General features: G+C 39.6%; 1 protein-coding gene across 2 annotated transcripts in view; it reads right to left on the reverse strand.

Annotated features, from left to right (window-relative positions):
* Positions 1 to 26,560, reverse strand: part of SMARCC1 (SWI/SNF related, matrix associated, actin dependent regulator of chromatin subfamily c member 1) — a 243,667-nt gene that overhangs the window by 8,479 nt on the left and 208,628 nt on the right. For both annotated transcript variants that reach the window (XM_037849833.1, XM_037849824.1), the window contains exon 26: positions 10,735 to 10,996. In XM_037849833.1, the coding sequence (XP_037705761.1) occupies positions 10,735 to 10,996 (262 nt within the window). The remainder of the gene's footprint in view (positions 1 to 10,734; positions 10,997 to 26,560) is intronic.

Raw genomic sequence — 26,560 nt, forward strand, 5'->3', positions numbered from 1 at the left:
ATGTGGTATATACACACGATGGAATACTACACAGCATAAGAAGGAATGAGGTCGTGAAACCTACAACAGCATGGATGAACCCTGAAGACATAATGCTGAGTGAAATACGCCAGACACAAAAGGAGAGATATTGTATTTCCACTAATGTGAATTCTGTGAAAAATGTAAAATAAGTGTCTTATAATGTAGAATATAGGGGATCTAGAGATAGACAGAAGGTATTGAAGGGGGAATGATAAACACAGAAGGTACTGAAGGGGGAATGATAATCTAATATGTACAGATATGATAACAAGGGTGAACTTAATGGTATGGGAATGGTCAGGTGTATGACTCGTTAATGGGATTATAAGTATCGGTGGCACACTGAAGGTGAACATGTTTGTAAATGGTTGTTTAAAGGCATGTAACCCACAGAGTAGCACCACAAACCTAAGTAAGTGTTAGCATGATACATTATAAGGTATGACACTGGTGCAGAGGGTTAACAACAGAGTGGTATGGAAAAACTATCTGTTACATATTAAAGACAATAATTAATAGGAGTATCTTACCAACACTACACTAATACTAGGGATGAATAATTAGCAGCTGGTAAGAGCTCTGGGATGTTCTATGTTATGATAATTGTTTAAAGTTTAGAATGATGATCATTGTACAAATAAGTGAGGATAAAATGTAAGAAACTGACCATTTATCTTGAGATAGAATGAATATTAAGTGAAATTAGGAACCCACTACTTAAGAAATCAAGTCCTCAACTTGAGGCTTGCTTCTGTGAAATTTTAGGTTGTAAATGGAGGCTGAGCCCTCCTATAATTATGCCTAAGGGCACCTCCAGGGAACCTCTTTGGTTGCTCAGATGTGGCCTTTCTCTCTCTAAGCCCAACTCTGCATATAAATTCATTAACCTCAACCCCACCAGGGATATGACTCCCAGGGGAATGAATTGCCCTGGCAATGTGGGACATGACTCCCAGGAATGAGCCTGGCTCTGGCAGTGAGGGTGGGATTGAAAATGCCTACTTGACCAAAAGGTCGAAAAAAGACAGGTAACAAGCTGAGGTCACAGTGTCTGAGAGATCCCAAATAGAGTCAAGAGGCTATCCTGGATGTTCTCTTATGCAAGCTCCAGCTAGACATCCCAAATGGCCACAGCATGCCATGCCCTTACCAAAAGTAGTCCCCAAATACCTAGGTCCCTACCTGAGGTTCTATGAAAGACTCACTTGCTAAGTTTTATCTCTCAGAAATTTAAATCCACCAGAGTGTTCCTATGCTAGACAAGTCCTAAAACTCAGAGGCAATAGCCTCTTTAAGAACAACAATTAGATGCAGGCCCCCTTCCCATACTGTTGGCACCCCCTTTCAACATGAACAAGTTAGGGTGCTCACTGCCAAGACACACCTGAAGATGCAGAAAGAGACTGAGAGAAAGGGGTAACAACAAACAAGATAAGACTGAACAAAGGTCTATGAATCTTGAAACTTTATATAAATATATATATATATATATATATTTAGATGCTTGGGGTCTTAGAATAGCTAGGAGGTAAATGACATGGTGGAACTGTAACCTGTAACATCCCTTGAAATTTGCTCTATAGCTACTCGAATTGTGCTTTGAAAGACTTTACCATTCTGTACATACCCTATATTGCACAATAAGGAAAGAACTGAAACTGTGGAACTGTAACCATAACAATTTTTGAAATTACCTATATAACTGCTTGTTGAGTTGGAAATAAAAAGTTAATGTCTTTCTGTATGTATATTTTACAATAATAGAAATAGCTGAAGTTGTGGAACTGTGACCTATGACCTTCTTTGAAACTTGCTAACTACTTGTTTTATTGTACTTTGAAAGTTATCACTGTTATGTATATATGTTAAAGTTCACAATAAAAAAATATATTTAAAAAAAAAAAAAAAGATTGAGTAACTTGCCCAAGATCACAAACTGTGTAAGTGTTCCTGAGAAGCACAAATCTGACCTGCATTCTGGCTCTAGTGCCTGTATCCAGTGTACCCCTACCTGTGAAGGTCTAGAGAAGTCCAGCTCTCTTTAGCAGAAACTCAGAGATTATGTGATGCAAACTATACTGCCACCAAGCTGATGGATCAGTTATTCACCCTACCCCTAGCACCAAAGAGAAAATCGATTCCCTTAATCAGCAGCTAATATTGGTGGACATTCCACTAGAGAAACAATGTATTCAAGCTATTCAAGAAATAGTCTGGCAAAGAGAAGCATCAGTGGCAGATCGACGCAGACCCATGAGGTGGCGCCTGCCCATCATGCCCGGGAATAAGCAGTGCTTACCAGTGTCAGCGCTGCTTTTTCTGAAGTCACCTGCTCAGTGGTGGTGGCCCATTTACCTATTTCCCTACATCTTTCTGGCAGCAAGCTGTGAGAGAGAAGATGTTAAGAGTTTGCCAAGGCTACAAACTCAACAGCTGGAAAAAAACTTTCTTTTCTCTTACTACAAATTCTGAAGCCTTCTGAAAAGGTTCTGATATCCCTTCTGTCAAAAACAGAGCCATAAAGAAGGGCAGGGGAAGTAGGCGTTCAGGGTATGAGAAGATCAAGGTTCCTTGGAAGAGGTAGAAGCAAAAAGGAAGGGCTACAAGAAGAATCATTTCCTTATGCTTGTGGGGCCTTGCGCAGACAAATCTCTCTTGGGAAGACAATGGAGCACTCATTGCCTAGTGAGGTCCTTGCACTGTCCACAGACTACCAGTCACTTGCTATAAGACTCAAGGTGCCAGTAGAACAGGCAGGAATGGAGACGGGAATACTGCTGACTCAGGCCTGCCATTAACCAGAAACATGACAAGTTATCTCACTGAGAACCTGTTCCAGGTTATTTGGAACATGTGAAATAGTAAGGGCCCAGTTTACAGATAAGGAAACTAAGCCTCAGAGAGGCTGTGTAATTTGACCCAAAGTCACAAGAAGCAAGAAAACTGAGCTGGGATTCAAACCTGGGTATGTCTGACCCTGAGGCCCATTTTCTTTTCTTTTATACTACTCTGCTTCAAAAGACTATCTTTCCCCTTGGAAAAGTTGATTTCTGAGGATCAAATTTGAAATACGATTGAGTTTAAGACTTCTATGGTAAATCTAAACATCCTGTGTTTTTTCTGGTGTCTGATATATAGGTCTCATCACTTTTAAATGGATAACAGTGTCTGAGGGAGTTTCTATTAATTCTTAGGAAATATCACATAGTCCGGCCCACACGAACCTGAAATGCATAGGAGCAGTATTTTGATTAAAAAAAAAAAATTCAGTTATTTCCTCCTCAGTAGAGAGAGGGAGAAGTGGGAGGTGAGACAGAAATGTGGCTACAAAACAACAGCCTCAAAGCGGTAGGAATCTAACCTACATACAAGCTTATTTTTTTTTTTTTTTTTAAATTTAAACTACAGGCATCTGAAGCCTGAAAAGGAAAGGTTTGCTAAAATTAGGTTTAGCCTAGTGGAAAAAATCCCTCAAACTCATTCAGTTTTATTAGATCTTTACTAATGCATTAGGCCCATCATGCCTACCAGAGTTATTATTTAAGGATTTTATTTTTATTCTTTGGGTTGGGAGAGCAGGTGAGAGAAGAACATGAATCTAGGGAAAGGGAATCCATGAATTTCCAATCTTGGACACATTTCATCACTTTGTTTCTAACCTTCCACAGCATAACTTCTGGCTGAGTCCCCAAGAGAACGGAAATAACACAATTGGGGCCAAGTAAGGGAAAGCCTGGGCTCTCTGGAGATTGCTCCTTCCCCACAGCACATCCTGGGAGTGCCTGCTACAGACGCTCTTTGTTGAGGACTGGGGCCCTCACTGTTCTCTTTGTAATGGTAACCTGGTCCTCCGGAAAGTGGCACAGCAGCCTTGTTATCACATGATGCAAAGAGCACTGAAGGCCTTGGCTGATATGATAGAAGAATCCTTCATCCTTTTCAGCATGAGACTCTCAGTGGAGAGGGTAAGTTGGGAAGGGTAAACTGATTGTAGTACTTCCCCAAGTACTATTTCCCATGGGCAGAGTGGTATAAATGGGTCTAACTGGCCTGATGCCTTGGTTGAAACTTCCTTGAACAACCAATAGTTCACTGACTGTTCTGGTTTTATCACAAGAATGTCATCTTTACTATGCCTGAGTTCTCATATCAGACCAGTCCTTAAACTGATCTTCTGGGGACTTGCTAATATTCTAATATGGGCAATGATGAGGAAAACATAAAGACATTTAAACCAAAATGTCCTTTTTCCTTCTGGCTTCTCACTCACACAGATACACAGGCTTCCCCAATGCAGGCAGCTCACTCCAGATCCACGAGGCATGAATACTCATGAGTATTCATGAGAACCTCATTTACTACAAATGCCCAGGGGATGGCAGAGCTGATACTACACTTACATACTAGATTTTAGTCATATCCTTTTAGTTCAACTTAATAATAGGTAATCTTCCTTTACATATGTGTCAAGGTCTCTGGAGTCCTGACCATCTTACCTTAAAGAAAACCCCCAGCAGCCAGGAGGCGCCTTCCTTACTACAGTAAGTAGCAAAATCAAGGACTCCTCAGGAAGTATCAGACACTAGATTATTCTCTGTGGTTCCCCACATGCTGCAGGGATACCATATAAATGGCTCAGGGTGTGATCAGGGGCACCAGGAATGAGGAGCTAGAGACCTGAGATCAAACTCAACTTGCCAGCCAAGTGACCCTGGGCTAGCTCTTTGGCCTCCTGGCATCCTAAGTTTCTAATGCGTAAGACTAAGATACCGCCAGCTCCCAACTCCTTTTAGACTCTATGCTTCCAAACATCACGGAGAAGTTCCACTGACATGAGGTTAAGGAAACTGATATGCCCTCTGCCTTCTTCCCATTCTCAGCACTCAAGAGTTCCTAGTCACACAGGCATGCCAGGACATTCTTTTCACAACCTTGTGCTTATGTCCAAGCTGGGCTCATGACCACTTTCTTTATGGACAGACGGTTTACTGATTGAGGTTACTGTTCTTAAACTTATTGACCCTTGGTATCACTTGCCAAGAACCATTTTTTAAAGAAGTCTAAGTTCCCCTGGAGTTTGATGGAGCCAGAAATCAGAAAAGCCCATACCATAGTTTACTGTACCAGTTCAGTCCCTCAAGTCTCCATCCTGGGACTTCTACCTGCAGTCTCCTCCCTAACAATCTTCACCATGTGGCAGGCATGAGCCTTTTAACAGGTAAAATCTGATCATGTTTCCATGTTTAATAACCTGTCCATTTCTCACCATAAGAAACTTAAAAATTTCAATGTCTTTACAAGATGTACAACGTTCTTACACAACCTGGTCCCAGACCATCCCCTTCTTTTCTGCCTCTGCCTTGTCCTGCCATTTGTTTGTTAAAGCTGGCAGAATGCAATATACCAGAAACGGATTGGATTTTATAAAGGAGATTTATTAGGTTACAAATTTACAGTTCTAAGGCCATAAAAGTGTCCAAACTAAGGCACCTAAACAAGAGGATACTGTCATTGAAGAAAGGCTGATGGCGTCCGGAATACCTCTGTGAGCTGAGAAGGCACGTGCCTGGTGTCTGCTGGTCCTCTGCACCTGGATTGTGTTGCTTTCAGCTTCTGATTCCAGTGGCTTTCTCTTTAAGTATTTGTGGATTCTCACTTAGCTTCTCTGGGGCAAACTCTGGGCTTCATCTCTCAGCTTAGCATCCCCAAATGTCTTTCTTTCTGTACCTCCAGGTGTCTGGGTCTATGTCAGCTCTGAACTCCCTCTGCCTGAGCTCTCTTAAGGACTCCAGTAAACTAAGACCCACCTTGAATGGTCACATTGCCATGGAAATAAACTAAGACCCACCTTGAATAACTAAGACCCACCTTGAAAGGTCACATCACCATGGAAATAATCTAATTAAAAGGTCCCACCCACAACTGGGTGGGTCACATCTCCATGGAAACAACCTATTCAAAAGATCCCACCCACATTAAGTCTGCCCCCAGAAGAGTAGATTAAAAGAACAGTCCTTTATGGGGTATATAACAGATTCAAACTAGCACATTCCACCCTCTGGACCCCACAAAGCCATGTTCTTTCCATATGCAAAATACATTCATTCCATCACAGTATCACAAAAGCTTAAATTATTTCAGTAACAACAGATAAGTACAGTCTTATTAAAGTCAGTTTTAGGCATGGTTTTTTCTAAGGCAAAATTTCCCTCTGGCTGTGGACCTGTGAAACTTTTAGAACAAGTTACCTATTTCTAATATACAAAGGAGGAACAGTCATAGGATAAATGCTTCCACTGCCATAGGGAGAAACTGAAAGGAAAACAGGGGTCACAGGAGCAAAACATTTCCTAAAACTTGCAGGGCAAACTCCATTAGATTTCGGAGTGTCATCTACAAAAAAGACGTTTTATCCTCGGGGCTTGAGAGAGCAGCAGTCCCAACCTTTCCAAAGGCTTGCGCAATGGCCCAGTTCCCTCCAAATGCTGGGATGATTGCTCCATGTGATGGCTAGGTTCATGTGTCAACTTGGCCAGCAAGCACTGGCCTGTTACTGCAAAGACTTCTGTGGCTGGTTAATAAACCAGAAGGCTGCTTTATTAAATCATCAGTCAATTTGACTATACCTGTGAATGATCAATGAAAGTTGTGCCTTCAGCAACAAGAGAATTCAATCAGCTGGATTTAATCCAATCAGTTGAAGACTTTTAAGGGAGAAAGACGGAACCTTTTCTTCAGCTAGCCAGCAAAGCATTTCTTGAGGAGTTCACTGAACATCTTCATTGGAGTCGCCAGTTCACTGCCTGCCCTATGGAATTCGGACTCGTGCATAATGCCCTAGGAATTTGGACTTGTGCACCCCCACAGTTGCGTCAGACACTTTTATAACATCTTATATTTATAGATATCTCTTGTTGATTCTGTTTCCCTAGAGAACCCTAACCAATACACTCCAACATATGCAAGTACTGGGGAGACCACCTTGTTCTAAGCCCCACCCTTCTCAAACATCCAGGTGGCACCCAAACTGTGCAATCTCTGGGGTACACACTCAACCTGTTTAAAACAGTGAGGTGGTGGCCAGGATCTCCCCAATCCCCAGGGAATGTGCTCCACCCTCTCTGAGGCCTGGGGCACCAACACTCTTTCTGAAAGACGGAGCAGTCACACTCCCCTCAATTCTACCTGAGATCCCTCAGGTGGCAGAATTCTTAAACTCCTGGGCAAACTCACCTTCTCCACATGTATGGGTGGGTTTGCTCTCCCGGCCCAAAGTTTGACTTTAGACCTTAACTTCCATAGTTCTGCCTTTGAAGTCATCTTTACTTTAATTTGTCCCTTTTCTGTCCCTAGTAGTCCAGGCTGGCAGTGGTTCCGTTCATACAGATCTCACAACAAATTTGTCAGTTTCCCCTGTAGCATACAGGAATCAAAGCCATCAGACAATAGGTCTTTCCACAAATCCTTTCTAGATAACCCCATTTCCAATCCTGGCTTGTACTGAAATGGCTGGCTGGTTCCAGGTTTCATTAAATCCCCACATGGGGCATTCTTTTCTGGGGTTTCACTTTCTGGAAGCCGAGAATTTTCCAGACCATCAATTTCTGGTGTCTTTGTACTGAAGAGTTCAGTTCTAAACTTATCTCTTTCTTCTCGCATTTTACTATAAGCTGCAAGAAGCCAAGCTGCACTTTGCACATTTAATTTAGAAATTTCTTCAGCTAAGTAACCCATCTTGTCATTTTCAAATTCTGCCTTCTATCTGACACCAGAACTCAATTTTGCCACCACTTTAAAACAAGGACCGCCTTTCTTCCAGTTGGCAATGACATTTATTATTTCTGTCTAAGGCCTCATTGGAAATATTTTTAGAGTCCACATTTCTACCAACAGTCTCTTCAAAGCAATCTAGGCCTTTTCTATCAAGCTCCTCATAATTCTTCCAGAATGTTCCCCCTATACATTTGTAAAAGCCATTCAAGAATTTTTGGTATTTGCAAATTGCAGCACCCCACTCTCGGTACCAAATTCTGTTCCGGTTTGCTAAAGCTGCCAGAATGCAATATACCAGAAATGGATACGCTTTTATAAAGGGGATTTATTAGGTTACACATTTACAGTTCTAAGGCCATAAAAGTGTCCAAACTAAGGCATCAAAACAAAACAACAACCTTCACTGAAGAAAGGGCAATGGCATATGGAAAACCTCTGTCAGGTGGGAAGTCACATGGCTGGCGTCTGCTGGCCTTCTGCACCTGGGTTGTGTTGCTTTCAACTTCTGATTCCAGTGGCTTTCTCTTTAAGCATCTACGGATTCTCATTTAGCTTCTCCGGGGCAAACTCTAGGCTTCACCTCTCAGCATTTCCAAGCATCTGGGCCTGTATTAACTCTGAACTCTCTCTCTTTATGGAGCTCTCTTAAGGACTCCAGCAAACTGAAATAATCTAATTAAAAAGGTCCCACCTACAACTGGGTGGGTCACATCTCCATGAAAACAACTTAATTAAAAGATTCCATCCACATTAAGTCTGCCCCCACAAGAGTGGATTAAAAGAATATAGTCTTTTATAGAGTACATAACAGATTCAAACCAGCACACCTGCCTACATGGTACAGTCCAGAAATAATGAACTGCTGTGGTCTCCCAAACACACTGTGCCTGCCTAGAACATATGTCCTTCCCTTCAGAGACACAAAGACATCAAACTACCTGGGTTCAAATCCCAGGTATGCCACTAGCACGAAATTTTGGGCAAGCTACTAACCTTTTCGTACTAAAGGTTTGTCATCTGTAAAATGGGAATAAGAACGCTATGAAGATTAAATACAAGGTAATGCATATGATGAAAGAGCTCGGAACAGTGCCAACATGCAAATTCTTACATACCATCAAGTTTCAGGCTAATGTGAAACCTTCCTGACGTCCTTTTCAGATGTGTGTTTTCCTATATCCTCTCTAATAATTCTATTATATCAAACTCTCAGGGAGAATAAAGCTCCCTGAGGGCAGGGCTTAGCTCTTTAGTCTTCCCCAGTGCCAATCACGTTGCCTAGCATATAGATGATCAAGAAATATTTGGAGAATAACCTGGCTTTCCATTTTATATGATTATTCTTTCCTCTCTGTATTCACATAGGACCCATGTCAACCTCTATCCCAGCACATATCTTATGACAGTGTAAGTGGCAACAGGTTTACACATTCAAATGGGAGATCTTTGAAGTCTTGCATAGACCATGTTCTTATTTGACTTTGTATCCCTGGCAACCCAAACAAAGGAATCAGAATAGGGTATGTGGCTCAGTGTTCATAGACATCAAGAACTCAAGCCTTAAAATATTTACTCAGAAGTAAACGATAATTAGGTTTCTACTGAGCACATAAAAGATACACAGCCCCATTTGTGGGTGAAATCGAGGCAGTGGGCCCTGAGGTTCTTGTAAGTCTGGAACCTTTTTTGGCTCCAATCCCTAAGACTGGCAAGGGATATGGTTACACTCCAGTTGCACCCACTAGCTGGGCTAGTGTACACGCCTAGCTCATTCATGGCTAATAAACTGTGGAAGTCACACAGTGGAACAGTGAACAGCAAAGAGAAGGAACAATCTACAACCACTCACAACAATGTGGATGTGGCTCATACAGTGTTGCGCCAAAGAAGCCAGACACACAAGAAATCACTGTATGATTCCTTCTAGACAATATTCAAAAACAGCCGCAACTAGCCTATGGTGTTAGAAATAAGGACAGTCGTTACCCTAGGGAGGAAAGGGGATTGGTAAGAGCATGAGGACGGCTTTCTTGGTGCTGGTTACATAAGTATATTCTCTGTTAAAATACCAACAAGCTTAATATTTATGATTTGTGTATTTTTCCATAAGTACATTTCACTAAAAAACTATAAGAAAATAACTCATCACAGATTAAAAAAAATACATTCCATGAACTAAATGATCCTTTCCTATACAAATTCTTTAGAAAAGCCTATTTCAGTGAGAACATATAAAGAAATGACTTATTTCTCATTAAAAAATTATTTTTATTAACTATTTTTGGAAAAAGAAAAGTTATCTCTGAATTGGCTGCAAATTTCCCTCTCAGTCCTCTTTCATGAGAGGTGGCATCATGGTGTCAATCTTATTTTGGAACCAGATGGAGCTAAGTGTGAATCCTGGCTCCATAATGTAGCAAGGCTACATGGCCTTGCCATGCAACAGTTCTTCACTTGTAAGGTTAGCATAATGAGAAGTAAGCCTGACACACAAACACCTGTTATCACCAGAGCGTTAATTTAGGGAAGAACACAGAAGCATTTCTCTGACCATCTTTTAAAAGTTCAACACAGATGTTTAACTTGCACTTTTCTTTTTTGTATGTGTATCTTTGAAAATGTCTATAAAAGTTTGGAAAAAAAAAAGGTTACAGACAATCCAAGGATGAATTTCCCTCTGGGATATACTGCCCATTCAGAGGCTGATCTACCCAAAGAAAGGGCATCATGCTAAGAGGATCCTGGAAACAGAACATAAAAGCAAATTTTATGAGGTGATGGCTATAAAACCAGATCTCACTTGCCTATGATTTCCTAGATGACAATGGGCATTTTCCACAGTACTAGTCAGAAAACACCAACTCTGCGGCTGGCACCTCCGATGTTCATGCCATAGGGCTGACCACAAGCCTTATGTGTGAACAGTCTTCCTCTTACCTGGCTGGGGTGGATGAGGGGGTGGCATCTGGTGGTGCATCAGAGGGTAGGGAGGGGGCTGCTGATGAGGCATCATGCTGGGGTGTCCGGCTGCACCAAGTGGGGCCAGACCAGGTCCTCCTGAGTGCTGGTGTGACTGCTGAGGGTTCTGCCCATGTTGCTGCTGTTCCATTTGCTGTCGGGCTCGTAATTCAGCATATTTCAGCTGTTCCATGTGGAAGTTCTGGCGTTCGGTAAGTAACTGCTGCCTCTGCTGTTCTAGCTATAAGAAAAGGGGAAGAGACAGACTTTCTCAGGATTGGATGATACACAGCACATCTATGTGATGCCTAAATTCTCTCCGCATCAATGCAGATACATAGTTACCTTGCCTCCTGTGATATCAACGGTAAGAAAAAAGGCATTATTTCTTGAGTAGCATACTTCCATTGGGACACCCACTACCATGGTCAAGGTATTCCCTATGTTGAATCTAATGTCTGATGTGAACTCAGTAGCAAAGATTTCCATTTCTTTAAGTGGAACATTGGCAACATCACTATTTAGTTTTCAAGTATCCAAAATTATACTGGGTGACACATTCACAGAATATTTTAGAGGATTAAATAAAAATTTACAGGAATCTTTATTTGAAGAATATGCACATTTCAACGTTCAAGATAACCTTTCTGGGACTCAAATTAAAATAAAGAGAAAAAAGTTATTTGGGCCCCCAAATTCAGAAACCATACGCCTGACAGCAATTCAGAGAGTGGAGGCCACCCTAAATGCTATAAAAATTAATTTAATTCAGGGTTGAAAAAGAAAACCAACTTGAACATGAAGGAAAATAAAAAATCCAGAATTTCGGAAGAAAACTGTATAAAGATCATAAGGAGGGCTAACAGACTAGTTTCTTTTCAATTATGCCCCCATCCTACCATGTTCCATAGCAAGATCTGAGTCAGTGGGAGACAATTTCTTACAGCTACACTATTCAACAGAGCAGCCGCTAGCCAAATGTGGCTAATCTGAAATGAGATGTGCTGTAAGTGTAAAATACACAGTGAATTCTGAGGACTTAGTATGAAAAAAGAATGTAAGTTATCAATCATCTGTATACTGATTATATGTTGAAATAGTCTGTATATATTGGATTAAATGAATTATGTCAACTTTACCTGCCTTTTTATTTTATTTTTTTAAATAGGATACTAGAAAATTTTAAACCAGATTATATTCCTATTGGACAGCACTATTCTAAAGCATTTATTAAGTTAGGGAGACATAATATTTTGGTTTTCTTATTTTTAGTATTTCTCTGGCTCTGTGGATAAATACCATATACTATCATTAACATAAACCAGATGGAATATGCATGAGAATTAGTCTAAGACTCTAGGTTCCTAGCAGAGAGCTGCCTGAGGAGAAGACCTTATGGAACCAAGTGAGAAGCACTGTTGGTTAGCAAGAGCAGTAACCAGATAAGTTCCATGGATGATGGGGATGCAAAAAGACAGGCCATCGACAGAATGAGAAAAGGCATGAGCAGGCGAGAATCAAATAGAGAGAATAGATGTTAAAGCCCATGTTCTGCATGTTGGACAGCTAGCTTGAATAGAGTCTCCTTATGGAGATTAGCACTGAAGAACTTCCAAAACAAAAAAAAATTTTTTGAGAGTCTCAGGGTTATTGGGGAGTGATAGGATTCTACCATGGTTTTAAAAGACTGGTGTGGGTTCCATTTTTTCTAGGGAGGGTGACCTGAAGAAGGTAAAGCCTAATCTGGCTCAAGAAAGGAAATGCAAGATGTAAATACCAGGAGAATCCTTGAGAAGACCAGCTCTGCTGCAAGACTAATGAGTGAGATAATGTTTAAGTACGAGCAGAATGAAAGAAAAGAGATCTAAAGATTCTGACTATAGGTCCTTTGCTTTGGTTTCTTCTAACCATTTGTTTCAGGAAATTTAGTACTTCATGGTAATTTGGTAAGGTTTGACCTAAGAGGATGCTAGAAACGGCCCTCCTAACTATGTTATTGAGTCATTATTGGTCTGGTTAGCTTGCCTGAAGTCCTGTAAGTTATGTAAGAAACTATGGAATTTAGCTCGAGATATTTATTAAGAAGTTGAATTGTTACTGGAGAGAGATTTTCTGTATCTCTGAAGGGAAATTTTGGTCTCTGTATCACCTAGCTCAGTGATTCTGTTTTTTTGTTTTGTTTTGCTTTGTTTTAAAACCAAACTACCCCTTCTTCAGGGGCTGACCTTAGTATTTAAGTACTTAGAAAGTAAAAGAAGAATCTACTGTAAGAGGATGGGAGACAACTGGGAAGAAAAAATTGTCCAATTTTTCTTATCTACAGCATGAACTAGCCTTAATTATTCTGCTTACACCTGAGTTTCATTTGTTATTTTATAAAAGATAAAAGTAATTAAAATGGATAAGTGATTAAAGCAAACACACACACACACCCAAAAGAGATCTCAACTTAAGCTTAAAGCTCCAATGTGGAACAAGAGCAACTCCCAGTCACTGAGTGAGCAACACTGAGGTCAGAGCAACACCCAGAAAGCTGACTGGCCATTGGGAAGCTGTCTCTGCTCTGGGGCAGATGCAAGAGAACTCATAGCCAAGTCCTGGCCTCAGCATGCAAGAAAATACCCTCTCTTACTCTGGACACCTTATTTTTATTGAAACCAGTTGAAGACTGCATCCATTTTTGTGGCATTCAGAAATATACTCAGTATCTCCAGACACTAAGGAAATGCAAACTGATTTTACATAGCATTTATACCAATTATAACTATAAAAAATAAATAGTATAGACAATATCCAATGTTGGCAAGGATGTGGTGAAAAGTGTACTCTCTTTATAAAATGATGAGACGGTGATCTGGGAATTATGAGAGAAATTTGGCAATATTGAGCAAATTTTAAATTCCATGTCTGGAAATCTGTCACAGAAAAATGTCTGTATGTATGTATAGGATATCACTTAAGCATTATTTTGGAGACACACTGACTGGGAAAAAATGCTCTAACAACAGAATGCATAACATAAACCCAATTATATAAAAAGATTTTTCTGTTCATTTATTAACATGTTAATACATATACTGATAATGTTCTGGAAGACAAAAGATTATCCCTAGGAATGAGGCTGAGGGTAGGAGAGACATTATTCATTTCTTTATTATTTGAATTTTTAAAAATATCGCACATATATTATTTTTGTAACCAAAAAACAAAATACTGAAAAACTGCCCAAGCTATGTGCTATAGAAATTTTTTCTTCTCTTCATTCTCTACTTCCCAGGACTATGCACACAGTCACAACAGCAAAAATGAACGGTATAAATTACTCATGAAAATAGTGTATTAATGAATGTGTTAATTTTCTTTCATGGCTCCAATCTAGCAGTAGGGAATCATTTCATATAAGGCTGCCTGTAGCCCTGCTCTGGAGTCACATTCCCACCAGCATTCAAACCCTGCTGTCCTCTCCCCCTCCTGTGCTACACTATGTGTATACAAAGAAGTTGTATCCAAGCAGAACCTGAACACAACAGAGCACTTTTTTACACAAGACACCAAAGGCAGACACAGCTGCAAGTGCAGCTGAAGTTCACACAAAACATTATTTGCATAAAGCAGGGAGGAGGGTGGGAAAGAGTAACAGACCATGGGGACCACAAAAATCCAAGTACACTATGCGAAGGACTGAAATACCGGCTGAGACTTGCAAGTTTTGAATACTTGGCCTCAAAACTGAAGTTAATAATCATAACTTCTTTTCAAATGCTTGGTGTCAGTTACCAGGCATTAACTGAAAAAAAAAAGCAAATCCAAACTCAGTCATACCCATTTCTTCTTCTACCTGTGAGAAAACAAAACAACACAACTGCATTTTGCTGCTTCCATGTGTGCTTCTCATACCATAAGAAATTTAAATGGGAAGCCTGCATTGTTATTGTGGCTGCTCATTTTGTCTGTGTTGCACTGACCTTGCTTAGTGGGGTCATACTTTTCTTCTTCAGCAACTAAACCTGCTACTGGGTATGGCTTTCTGAATCTGGAGTAAAACTACCCATAATGTAATGGTGCATGACTAACAATAGATTCAATTATTTGACAGGCAGTGCAGAGATGAACTACTACAAATACATACAAAACAAATTTAAATGCAATTCCCCTGGGAGCAGTATGAAATCAACCCTTTTTGACTTTTTTTCTTTCTTCTGTAGTTTGTCACAAAGTACAATAAACCTTTCTAAACCTATATGTCAAAATATCTTCTTAGCTCTTCCTTCAAAATCTATCTAGATATTGACTATTTCTCTTCACTTGCATGGCCAACACCCTGGTCCAAACCATCATCATTCTTACCTGGATATCGTAAATATCCTTCTTTATTGTCTCCTCTATTGTAAACTTGCCCCCTTATAATTTCCTCTCTACACAATAGATAAGAGAAGCCCCTGTTAATTTATAAGGAAGATCACGCCAGTCCTCTGCTCAAGGTCCTGAATTTGTTCCACATTTCAATCAGAGTTAAGCAAAAGGTCTCTGGATGGCTTACAGGGGGGTGATCAGGCCACTGTTTTCTGTTTTTATCTGTCCACCACTCATTTATGCTCCAATCCACCAATAAACTCCTTAGTTCTCAACCATGTAAGTCATGCTCCCACCCAGGGGCTCTGCAGTGGCTATGCCTATTACTTAAAACAAACTGCCCCAACAATTGTTAGGTTCTCAATAAGGCCTACTCAGATCACACCACTTAAAAAACTGCAATCCCTTCCCCATCGCATCCCTGGATCCAGCATTTTTACATTGTAGTGAATACCTTCTAACATCCTTAATGCATTGATTATTTCTAACTAATAAATTATGTTTACTTTTCATTGTCTCGCAGAATTTAAGCTCCAGCAAGGCAGGGAGTTTTGTTGGATTTTGTTCACAACTGTATCCTCAATACCTATATGCCTGGAACAAAGTAGGTGCTCAATAAATATTAGCTGAATAAACAAATGAACTTAACTATGTTGCAGAAGCCATCAGCTCTGGGCAGGGTGACCTCTTCAGTCTCCTGAACTCTCATGCCTTTCTATTTTATTTCTGGATTTGGGCCATTCGTATGGTTTAGATCAGCTTTCCTCCTCCTCCAGAAAGCTTTCCTTGATAACCTTAGCCAACCATTAACTCCCTTCCTTGGAACTCCCACAGGCCTTACAGTATTTGTTTTCTTTATGTGTCCATGTCTCATCCATTCTCTAACTTCTTTAAAGACAAGACCTGGGTTTCTCATAGCTTTGAGCTTCCTACAATGGTTCTCTTCACTGAAGGTATACAATTTTTATAACTAGCCAAATGAACTTCAGAAACTCAGAGAGCATTTATTATTGATAGAGAAATGGTTATGGCTTTGCATGCCCCCAGGGAAGGATAGGATGCTGGTGGGGAAGGTAGACAAAAAAGGTTACAGAAATGAATGGGTAAAAATTTGAAGTTAGTAGGACCCTTTTTGATTGTTGTGGATAGTCAGCCTCCAAGCTGGTTCCAATGATCCTGCGTCCTAGTATTTCACCTTCTTCTACTGAAGCCTTGCCCCACCCTGCACCCCCAGGGTTGATCTGTATGACTGATAAAATACAGCATAAGTGACGGGATGTGATTTCTATATTTAAGTAACAGAAGACATTGTAGCTTCCATCTTGGGCATGCTTCATGCTCCTACTCTTTTGAGTTACTTGCTGTGGGGGAAGTTATTTCACGAGCAGCACTATGCTGCAAGAAACTGAAGCCTCCCGCCAAGAGCCTCATGAGTGAGCTTGGAAGTAGATCTCTTCAGTCTAGTTGAGCCTTTGAGAAGACTGCAACCTCGTGGAAGACTCTGAGCCAGAACCACTCCGCCAAGCTGCTCTAAAGATTCCTGATCTCAGAAAATGTGTGAATACATGTTTTTCTATTTTTAGTCTCTAAGTTTTGGGGTAATTGCTTACATAGGAATAAATAACTAATTCAGTTGTACTACTGGCATTCACTGTGTAGGGCCACCAGAGAACGCCCTGTATAAAGAACTGTCCTGCCCCAAATGCTACTGCTCCAGGTTAAGAAGAGGCAGGCCGAACACCAAAGGATTCAAACAGAGCAACATGTTTGGTGGACAGAACCAGCAGTGTTTCCATAATATTTTCAGTTTTATTCAGAGACTATCCTGTAAAATGCTTACTGTTCTCTGATTAGACTCCAACATAGAAAAAGAGTCAAATTACAAAACATAATGGAGTCATGTCATTTGAGATAAATAATCATGACAAATCAACAGCACAATGAAAATTCTGAAGGGCTGAGAGAAGTGAAGCCACTATACCCTGTGTGCGGGAATGGATATATTATGTGTCCCCAAAAGCCATATTATTTAATGCAATCTTGAGGGGAAAGACTGATTAGTCTGTTGATTAGGGTGGAAACATATGATTAAATTACTTCCATGGAGATGTGGACCCTGCCCATTCAGGGTGGGTCTTAATTAGATCACTGGAGTCCTTTAAAGAGAGCTCACACAGTGAGCAGAGAAGACAAAATACCCCAAGAAAAGCTGAGAGACATTTTGGAGAAAGCCATTTTGAAACATAACCTGGGAGCAAATGACCAGCAGATGCCAGCCATATCCCATCCCAGATGACAGAAGTGTTCCAGATGCCATTAGCCATTCTTCAGTAAAGGTATCCTCTTGTTGATGCCTTAGTCTGGACACTTTTATGGCCTTAGAACTCTAAATTTGTACCCAAATAACACCCCTTTATAGAAGTCAATCCATTTCTGGTATTTTGCATAATGGCAGCATTAGCAAACTGAACACCCTGCTCCTGGGTATCTGGGAGTTAGTGGGGAGAATGTGGACATGGAAGGGGCTGGGGTCTCTGCTATATCCACGTTGACAGAAAAAATGTTCCATTAGATGGTTTGGAAAGGGGGGAAGTACAGGTTTACTCTCAGAAGAGAATGTGACCTACAGCTGAGAAAAAAGCCCCTTACTAAGCATCTGTTTACCAGTGGGAACTACCCAACCATCCATTTGAATCATACATGTGGCAATAATCCATTATATTACAGACACTTGTTACCCAAATCCCCTAAGAAAATTCATAAAATGACAAAGGGTAGCTAATTAGGGTAAGATAAACACAAATATTCATTTCAACAAATGGTGCAGGGCCAACTGAATTGACAGGTACCAAAGAATGAAGTTGAATCCTTACATAAAATGTACAAAAACTAATTCAAAGTAGATGAAAGACCTAAAGATAAGAACTAAATTTATAAAACACAGAAGAAATCAAGGACAAATCTTCACAATCTTGGATTTGGCAAAGAATTCCTAGGTATGAAACAAAAAGCACAAGTAACAAAAGTAAAAATAGATAAATTGGACTTCATCAAAATTAAAAACTTTCATGGTTCAAAAGCTACCACCAAGAAAGTGAAAAGACAACCACAGAATGGGAAAATATTTGCAAATTATACATCTGATAAGAGTCTTGTATCTAGAATAAAGAAGTCCTAAAACTCAGTAATAAAAAGATAAATAACCCAATTTAAAAATAGGAAAAGGCCCTGAATACACATTTCTCCAAAGAAGATAAACAAATGGCCAATAAGCACATGAAAAGGTGCTTGGCATCATCAGTCATCAGGGAAGTGCAAATCAAACTACTTAACATCCACTAGGATGGCTGGAATCGAAATCAGATAATAATGAAGTGTTGGGGAGGATGTGGAGAAATTAGAAATCTCATATATCACTCGTGGCAATTTAAAATGGTGCAGCTGCATTGCAAAACAGTTTGGCAGTTCCTCAAACGATTAAAAAGAGTTGCCATATGACCTAGCAATTTCACTCCTAAGTATTTACTCAAGAGAAATGAAAACACATCTACACAAAAACTTGTACATGAATGTTTATAAAAGCATTATTCATAAGAGAAAAAAAGGTGGAAACAATCCAAATGTCTAACAATATTCAAATGGATAAACAAATTGTGGTATACCCACACAACAGAGTATTATTCAGCCATAAAAAGGAATGAAGTCCTGATACACGCTACAACTTGGATGGACTTGGAAACATTATGCTAAGTGAAAGAAGTCAGTCACAAAAGACCAAACATCATATGATTCCATTCATATGAAATTCTGGAATAAGAAAATCTGTTAGACATAGAAAGCAGATTAATAGTTGCTTAGAGCTGGGGGCAGGGGAAAATTGGGGATAGAGGGGGTAATAGCTAAAGGGTATGAGGTTTCTTTTAAGAGGTGATGAAAATGTTCTAAAATCAACTGTGCTGATGGCTGCACATATCTGTGAACATACTAAAAACCACTGAATTGTGCACTTATTTAAATGGGTGAATTGTAAGGTATGTGAATTATATCTCAATAAAGCTGTTTTACAAAATTACAAACTCACACGAAAAACAATAACAACACAAATACTACTTACTTAAAACTCCGCCTCTAGGAAGTTTCCTCTGACACCCTCTTTTCTCCCCACCTCCAAGGCATTCTTCTTCTCTAGTCCCATGGCAGCAATGAACATGCTATATTGTCATTATTTGTTTTCTGGACTGATTTCAACATTAAACTAAGTTCCAAGGGTGGATTTTTTCTTCTACTTTCCCAGCTTCCGACAATGATGCAGACATGCATTCATTTAAGACACTTAAACGAGGGCTTACAATGTGCCATGTTCTATGTTAACAAAGACGCTTGTGATTAAATCCCTATCCTCAAAAAGTATAAACTCTGGAATGGGAGGCAGACATGTGAATTAACAATTACAACACAGTAAATGCTTTGTCAAGTTGCTATAGCAGCAAATGGGAGGGCATTTCACCCATAGCTGAAATGCAGGGCTGCTGCTCAGCAGGACTGAAAGACAAAGGATGGAAGGAGGCAGTGAGAAAAAGGACCTTGTTGGCAAAAGAGCAGGAAGCACAAAAGTGGCAAAGAGAACACGGCCACAAGGGAAGCCTAAATGTGTTCTGGCATGGCTGAAACAGAGGGTGATGGAGATCAGATGGGTAGCTGGCAGTTCTTGGAGCAGGAGAGAGCTAAAAGAGTGTGAGAGATGCCATGAAGATGGGAGTTCACTGACTAGACATGTGGAGTAGAGTGAAGTGAGAGGATTTCTCATCAGGAAATGAAGGGTGGGTAGGAGAGTTACTGAGGCACAGAACAGTTTATCCTCCCTTAATGTGGCCAGAATGCCCATGGTAAGCAGAAAAACTGTCTTGGAATTAACTAACATGACCTTAACTTCCTTTTGGCTTGATTAAGCTTTTTTTTTTTTTTTTTTTTTCCTAAAGGACATATGATGTTTATTTATTTATTTTTTTTAAATCTTCATTTTATTGAGATATATTCACATACCACGCAGTCATACAAAACAAATCGTACTTTCGATTCTTTACAGTACCATTACATAGTTGTACATTCATCACCTAAATCAATCCCTGACACCTTCATTAGCACACACACAAAAATAACAAGAATAATAATTAGAGTGAAAAAGAACAATTGAAGTAAAAAAGAACACTGGGTACCTTTGTCTGTTTGTTTCCTTCCCCTATTTTTCTACTCATCCATCCATAAACTAGACAAAGTGGAGTGTGGTCCTTATGGCTTTCCCAATCCCATTGTCACCCCTCATAAGCAACATTTTTATACAACTGTCTTCGAGATTCATGGGTTCTGGGTTGTAGTTTGATAGTTTCAGGTATCCACCACCAGCTACCCCAATTCTTTGGAACCTAAAAACGGTTGTCTAAAGTGTGCGTAAGAGTGCCCACCAGAGTGACCTCTCAGCTCCTTTTGGAATCTCTCTGCCACTGAAGCTTATTTCATTTCCTTTCACATCCCCCTTTTGGTCAAGAAGATGTTCTCCGTCCCACGATGCCGGGTCTACATTCCTCCCCGGGAGTCATATTCCACGTTGCCAGGGAGATTCACTCCCCTGGGTGTCTGATCCCACGTAGCGGGGAGGGCAGTGATTTCACCTTTCAAGTTGGCTTAGCCAGAGAGAGAGGGCCACATCTGAGCAACAAAGAGGCATTCGGGAGGAGGCTCTTAGGCACAATCATAGGGATGCCTAGCCTCTCCTTTGCAGCAACTGTCTTCCCAAGGGTAAAACTTATGGTAGAGGGCTCAACCCATCAAACCACCAGTCCCCTATGTCTGTGGTCATGTTAGCAACCATCGAGGTGGGGTAGGCGAATACCCCTGCATTCTCCACAGGCTCCTCAAGGGGGCACTACATCTTTTTTTTTCCTTGTTTTTCTTTTTTTTTTTTTTTTTAACTTTTCCTTCTTTTTTAAATCAACTGTATGAAAAAAAAGTTAAAAAGAAAACAAACATACAGTAAAAGAACATTTCAAAGAGACCATAACAAAGGAGTAAGAAAAAGACAACTTACCTAAGATAACTGCTTAACTTCCAACATGTTCCTACTTTACCCCAAGAAAGTTACCTAATATAGTAACATTTCTGTGAACTTGTTCCTACTATATCCATCAGAAATTAACAGACCATAGTCATTCCTGGGCATCCCCAGAACGTTAAATAGCTTATCTGTTCTTCTGGGATTATTGTTCCCCCTTCCTTAATTGCTCTCTATTGCTAGTTCCCTTACATTCTACATTATAAACCATTTGTTTTACATTTTTCAAAGTTCACATTAATGGTAGCATATAATATTTCTCTTTTTGTGCCTGGCTTATTTCGCTCAGCATTATGTCTTCAAGGTTCATCCATGCTGTCATATGTTTCACGAGATCGTTCCTTCTTACTGCCGCGTAGTATTCCATCGTGTGTATATACCACATTTTATTTATCCACTCATCTGTTGAAGGACATTTGGGTTGTTTCCATCTCTTGGCAATTGTGAATAATGCTGCTATGAACATTGGTGTGCAGATATCCGTTCGTGTCACTGCTTTCCGACCTTCCGGGTATATACCGAGAAGTGCAATCGCTGGATTGAATGGTAACTCTATATCTAGTTTTCTAAGGAACTGCCAGACTGACTTCCAGAGTGGCTGAACCATTATACAGTCCCACCAACAATGAATAAGAGTTCCAATTTCTCCACATCCCCTCCAGCATTTGTAGTTTCCTGTTTGTTTTATGGCAGCCATTCTAACCGGTGTTAGATGGTATCTCATTGTGGTCTTAATTTGCATCTCTCTAACAGCTAGTGAAGCTGAACATTTTTTCATGTGTTTCTTGGCCATTTGTATTTCCTCTTCAGAGAACTGTCTTTTCATATCTTTTGCCCATTTTATAATTGGGCTGTCTGTACTACTGTCCTTGAGTTGTAGGATTTCTTTATATATGCAAGATATCAGTCTTTTGTCAGATACATGGTTTCCAAAAATTTTTTCCCATTGAGTTGGCTGCCTCTTTACCTTTTTGAGAAATTCCTTTGAGGTGCAGAAACTTCTAAGCTTGAGGAGTTCCCATTTATCTATTTTCTCTTTTGTTGCTTGTGCTTTGGGTGTAAAGTCTAGGAAGTGGCCGCCTAATACAAGGTCTTGAAGATGTTTTCCTACATTATCTTCTAGGAGTTTTATGGTACTTTCTTTTATATTGAGATCTTTGGTCCATTTTGAGTTAATTTTTGTGTAGGGGTCCTCTTTCATTCTTTTGGATATGGATATCCAACTCTCCCAGCCCCATTTGTTGAAAAGACCATTATGACTCAGTTCAGTGACTTTGGGGGCCTTATCAAAGATCAGTCGGCCATAGATCTGAGGGTCTATCTCTGAATTCTCAATTCGATTCCATTGATCTATATGTCTATCTTTGTGCCAGTACCATGCTGTTTTGGCAACTGTGGCTTTATAATAAGCTTCAAAGTCAGGGAGTGTAAGTCCTCCCACTTTGTTTTTCTTTTTTAGAGTGTCTTTAGCAATTCGAGGCATCTTCCCTTTCCAAATAAATTTGATAACTAGCTTTTCCAAGTCTGCAAAGTAGGTTATTGGAATTTTGATTGGGATTGCACTGAATCTGTAGATGAGTTTGGGTAGAATTGACATCTTAATGACATTTAGCCTTCCTATCCATGAACATGGAATATTTTTCCATCTTTTACGGTCCCCTTCTATTTCTTTTAGTAGAGTTATGTAGTTTTCTTTGTATAGGTCTTTTACATCTTTGGTTAAGTTTATTCCTAGGTACTTGATTTTTTTAGTTGCTACTGAAAACGGTATCTTTTTCTTGAGTGTCTCTTCAGTTTGTTCATTTCTAGCATATAGAAACATTACTGACTTATGTGCATTAATCTTGTATCCCGCTACTTTGCTAAATTTGTTTATTAGCTCTAGTAGCTGTATCATCGATTTCTCAGGGTTTTCTAGATATAAGATCATATCATCTGCAAACAATGACAGTTTTACTTCTTCTTTTCCAATTTGGATGCCTTTTATTTCTTTGTCTTGCCGGATTGCCCTGGCTAGCACTTCCAGCACAATGTTGAATAACAGTGGTGACAGCGGGCATCCTTGTCTTGTTCCTGATCTTAGAGGGAAGGCTTTCAGTCTCTCACCACTGAGTACTATGCTGGCTGTGGGTTTTTCATATATGCTCTTTATCATGTTGAGGAAGTTTCCTTCAATTCCTACCTTTTGAAGTGTTTTTATAAAAAACGGATGTTGGATTTTGTCAAATGCTTTTTCAGCATCTATTGAGATGATCAATTGATTTTTCCCTTTTGACTTGTTAATGTGTTGTAATACACTGATTGATTTTCTTATGTTGAACCATCCTTGCATGCCTGGAATGAACCCACTTGGTCATGGTGTATGATTTTTTTAATGTGTCTTTGGATTCGATTTGCAAGTATTTTGTTGAGGATTTTTGCATCTATATTCATTAGAGAGATTGGCCGGTAGTTTTCCTTTTTTGTAGCATCTTTGCCTGGTTTTGGTATTGGATTGATGTTAGCTTCATAAAATGAGTTAGGTAGTGTTCCATTTTCTTCAATGTTTTGAAAGAGTTTGAGTAAGATTGGTGTCAGTTCTTTCTGGAAAGTTTGGTAGAATTCCCCTGTGAAGCCATCTGGCCCTGGGCATTTATTTGTGGGAAGATTTTTGATGACTGATTGGATCTCTTTGCTTGTGATGGGTTGGTTGAGGTCTTCTATTTCTTCTCTGGTCAGTCTAGGTTGTTCATATGTTTCCAGGAAATTGTCCATTTCTTCTACATTATCCAGTTTGTTGCCATACAGTTGTTCATAATATCCTCTTATAACTTTTTTAATTTCTTCAGGATCTGCAGTTATGTCACCTTTTTCATTCATTATTTTGTTGATATGGGTCTTCTCTCTTTTTGATTTTGTCAGTCTAGCTAGGGGTTGACAATCTTGTTGATCTTCTCAAAGAACCAACTTTTGGTGATATTTATCCTATTGTTTTTTTTGTTCTCTATGTCATTTATTTCTGCTTTAATCCTTGTTATTTCTTTTCTTGTACTTGGTTTAGGATTGGTTTGCTGTTCATTTTCGAGCTTCTTCAGTTGATCCATTAGTTCTTTGATTTTGGCTCTTTCTTCCTTTTTAATATATGCGTTTAGTGCTATAAATTTCCCCCTCAGCACTGCTTTTGCTGCATCCCATAGGTTTTGGTATGTTGTGTTCTCATTTTCATTCGTCTCTATATATTTAGCAATTTCTCTTGCTATTTCTTCTTTAACCCACTGATTGTTTAGGAGTGTGTTGTTTAACCTCCAGGTATTTGTGAATTTTCTAAGTCTCTGATGGTTATTGACTTCTAATTGTATTCCATTGTGGTCAGAGAATGTGCTTTGAATAATTTCAATCTTTTTAAATTTACTGAGGCTTGTTTTATGTCCCAGCATATGATCTATTCTGGAGAAAGTTCCATGAGCACTAGAAAAGTATGTGTATCCTGGTGATTTGGGATGTAATGTCCTGTATATGTCTGTTAAATCTAATTCATTTACCAGATTGTTTAGGTTTTCAATTTCCTTATTGGTCTTCTGTCTGGTTGATCTATCTATAGGAGAGAGTGATGTGTTGAAGTCTCCCACAATTATTGCAGAAACATCAATTGCTTCCTTTTGTTTTGCCAGTGTTTCTCTCATGTATTTTGTGGCACCTTGATTGGGTGCATAGACGTTTACGATTGTTATTTCTTCTTGCTGAATTGCCCCTTTTATTAGTATGTAGTGGCCTTCTTTGTCTCTCAAAACATCCCTGCATTTGAAGTCTATTTTATCTGAGATTAATATTGCTACACCTGCTTTCTTTTGGCTGTAGCTTGCATGAAATATTTTTTTTCCCATCCTTTCACTTTCAGTTTCTTTGTGTCCCTGTGTCTAAGATGAGTCTCTTGTATGCAACATATTGATGGTTTGTTTTTTTTGATCCATTCTGCGAATCTATATCTTTTAATTGGGGAGTTTAATCCATTTACATTCAACGTTATAACCGTGAAGGCATTTCTTGAATCAGCCATCTTAACCTTTGGTTTATGTTTGTCATATTTTTCCCCTCTGTCTATTAATATCCTTTATTGTACCCATACCGAATCTCTTTAGTACTGAACCTTTCTCCAAGTCTCTCTGTCCTTTCTTTGTTTCTCTGTCTGTAGGGCTCCCTTGAGTATCTCCAGTAGGGCAGGTCTCTTGTTAGCAAATTCTCTCAGCATTTGTTTGTCTGTGAAAAATTTAAGCTCTCCCTCAAATTTGAAGGAGAGCTTTGCTGGATAAAGTATTCTTGGCTGGAAATTTTTCTCACTCAGAATTTTAAATATATCGTGCCAGCGCCTTCTCGCCTCCATGGTGGCTGCTGAGTAGTCACTACTTAGTCTTATGCTGTTTCCTTTGTATGTGGTGAATTGCTTTTCTCTTGCTGCTTTCAGAACTTGCTCCTTCTCTTCTGTGTTTGACAGTGTGATCAGTATATGTCTCGGAGTGGGTTTATTTGGATTTATTCTTTTTGGGGTTCGCTGAGCATTTATGATTTGTGTATTTATGTTGTTTAGAAGATTTGGGAAGTTTTCCCCAACAATTTCTTTGAATACTCTTCCTAGACCTTTACCCTTTTCTTCCCCTTCTGGGACACCAATGAGTCTTATATTCGGACGTTTCATATTATCTATCATATCCCTGAAGTCCATTTCGATTTTTTCAATTTTTTTCCCCATTCTTTCTTTTATGGTTTCATTTTCCCTTCTGTCATCTTCCAGGTCACTGATTCGTTGTTCAACTTCCTCTAGTCTTGTACTATGAGTGTCCAGAATCTTTTTAATTTGGTCAACAGTTTCTTTAATTTCCATAAGATCATCCATTTTTTTATTTAGTCTTGCAATGTCTTCTTTATGCTCTTCTAGGGTCTTCTTGATTTCCTTTGTCTCCCGTACTATGGTCTCATTGTTCATCTTTAGTTCTTTGAGTAGCTGCTCTAGGTGCTGTGTCTCTTCTGCTCTTTTGATTTGGGTGCTTGGGCATGGGTTATCCATATTGTCTGGTTTTTTCATATGCTTTATAATTTTCTGTTGTTTTTGGCCTCTTGGCATTTGCTGAACTTGATAGGGTTCTTTTAGGATTTGTAGACCAATTGAAGTCCTTATCTCTAATTTATCAGATCTACAGCTTCGTGGAGTACACTTTCTCTAACTAACCAGCAGGTGGCATCCACGAGCCACCTGTTCTCCACAAGCCAGTTCTCCCCTGCTTAGCCTTTTTGGTGAGTGGGGGAGTGAGTCTTGTGGGGTCCAATTGGTGTACCAAGCTTGCGTGTGTAGTTGGTGTTGCCTGCCCT

The sequence above is a fragment of the Choloepus didactylus genome, chromosome 1 (assembly GCF_015220235.1).
Source record: "Choloepus didactylus isolate mChoDid1 chromosome 1, mChoDid1.pri, whole genome shotgun sequence".
Classification (NCBI taxonomy): domain Eukaryota; kingdom Metazoa; phylum Chordata; class Mammalia; order Pilosa; family Megalonychidae; genus Choloepus; species Choloepus didactylus.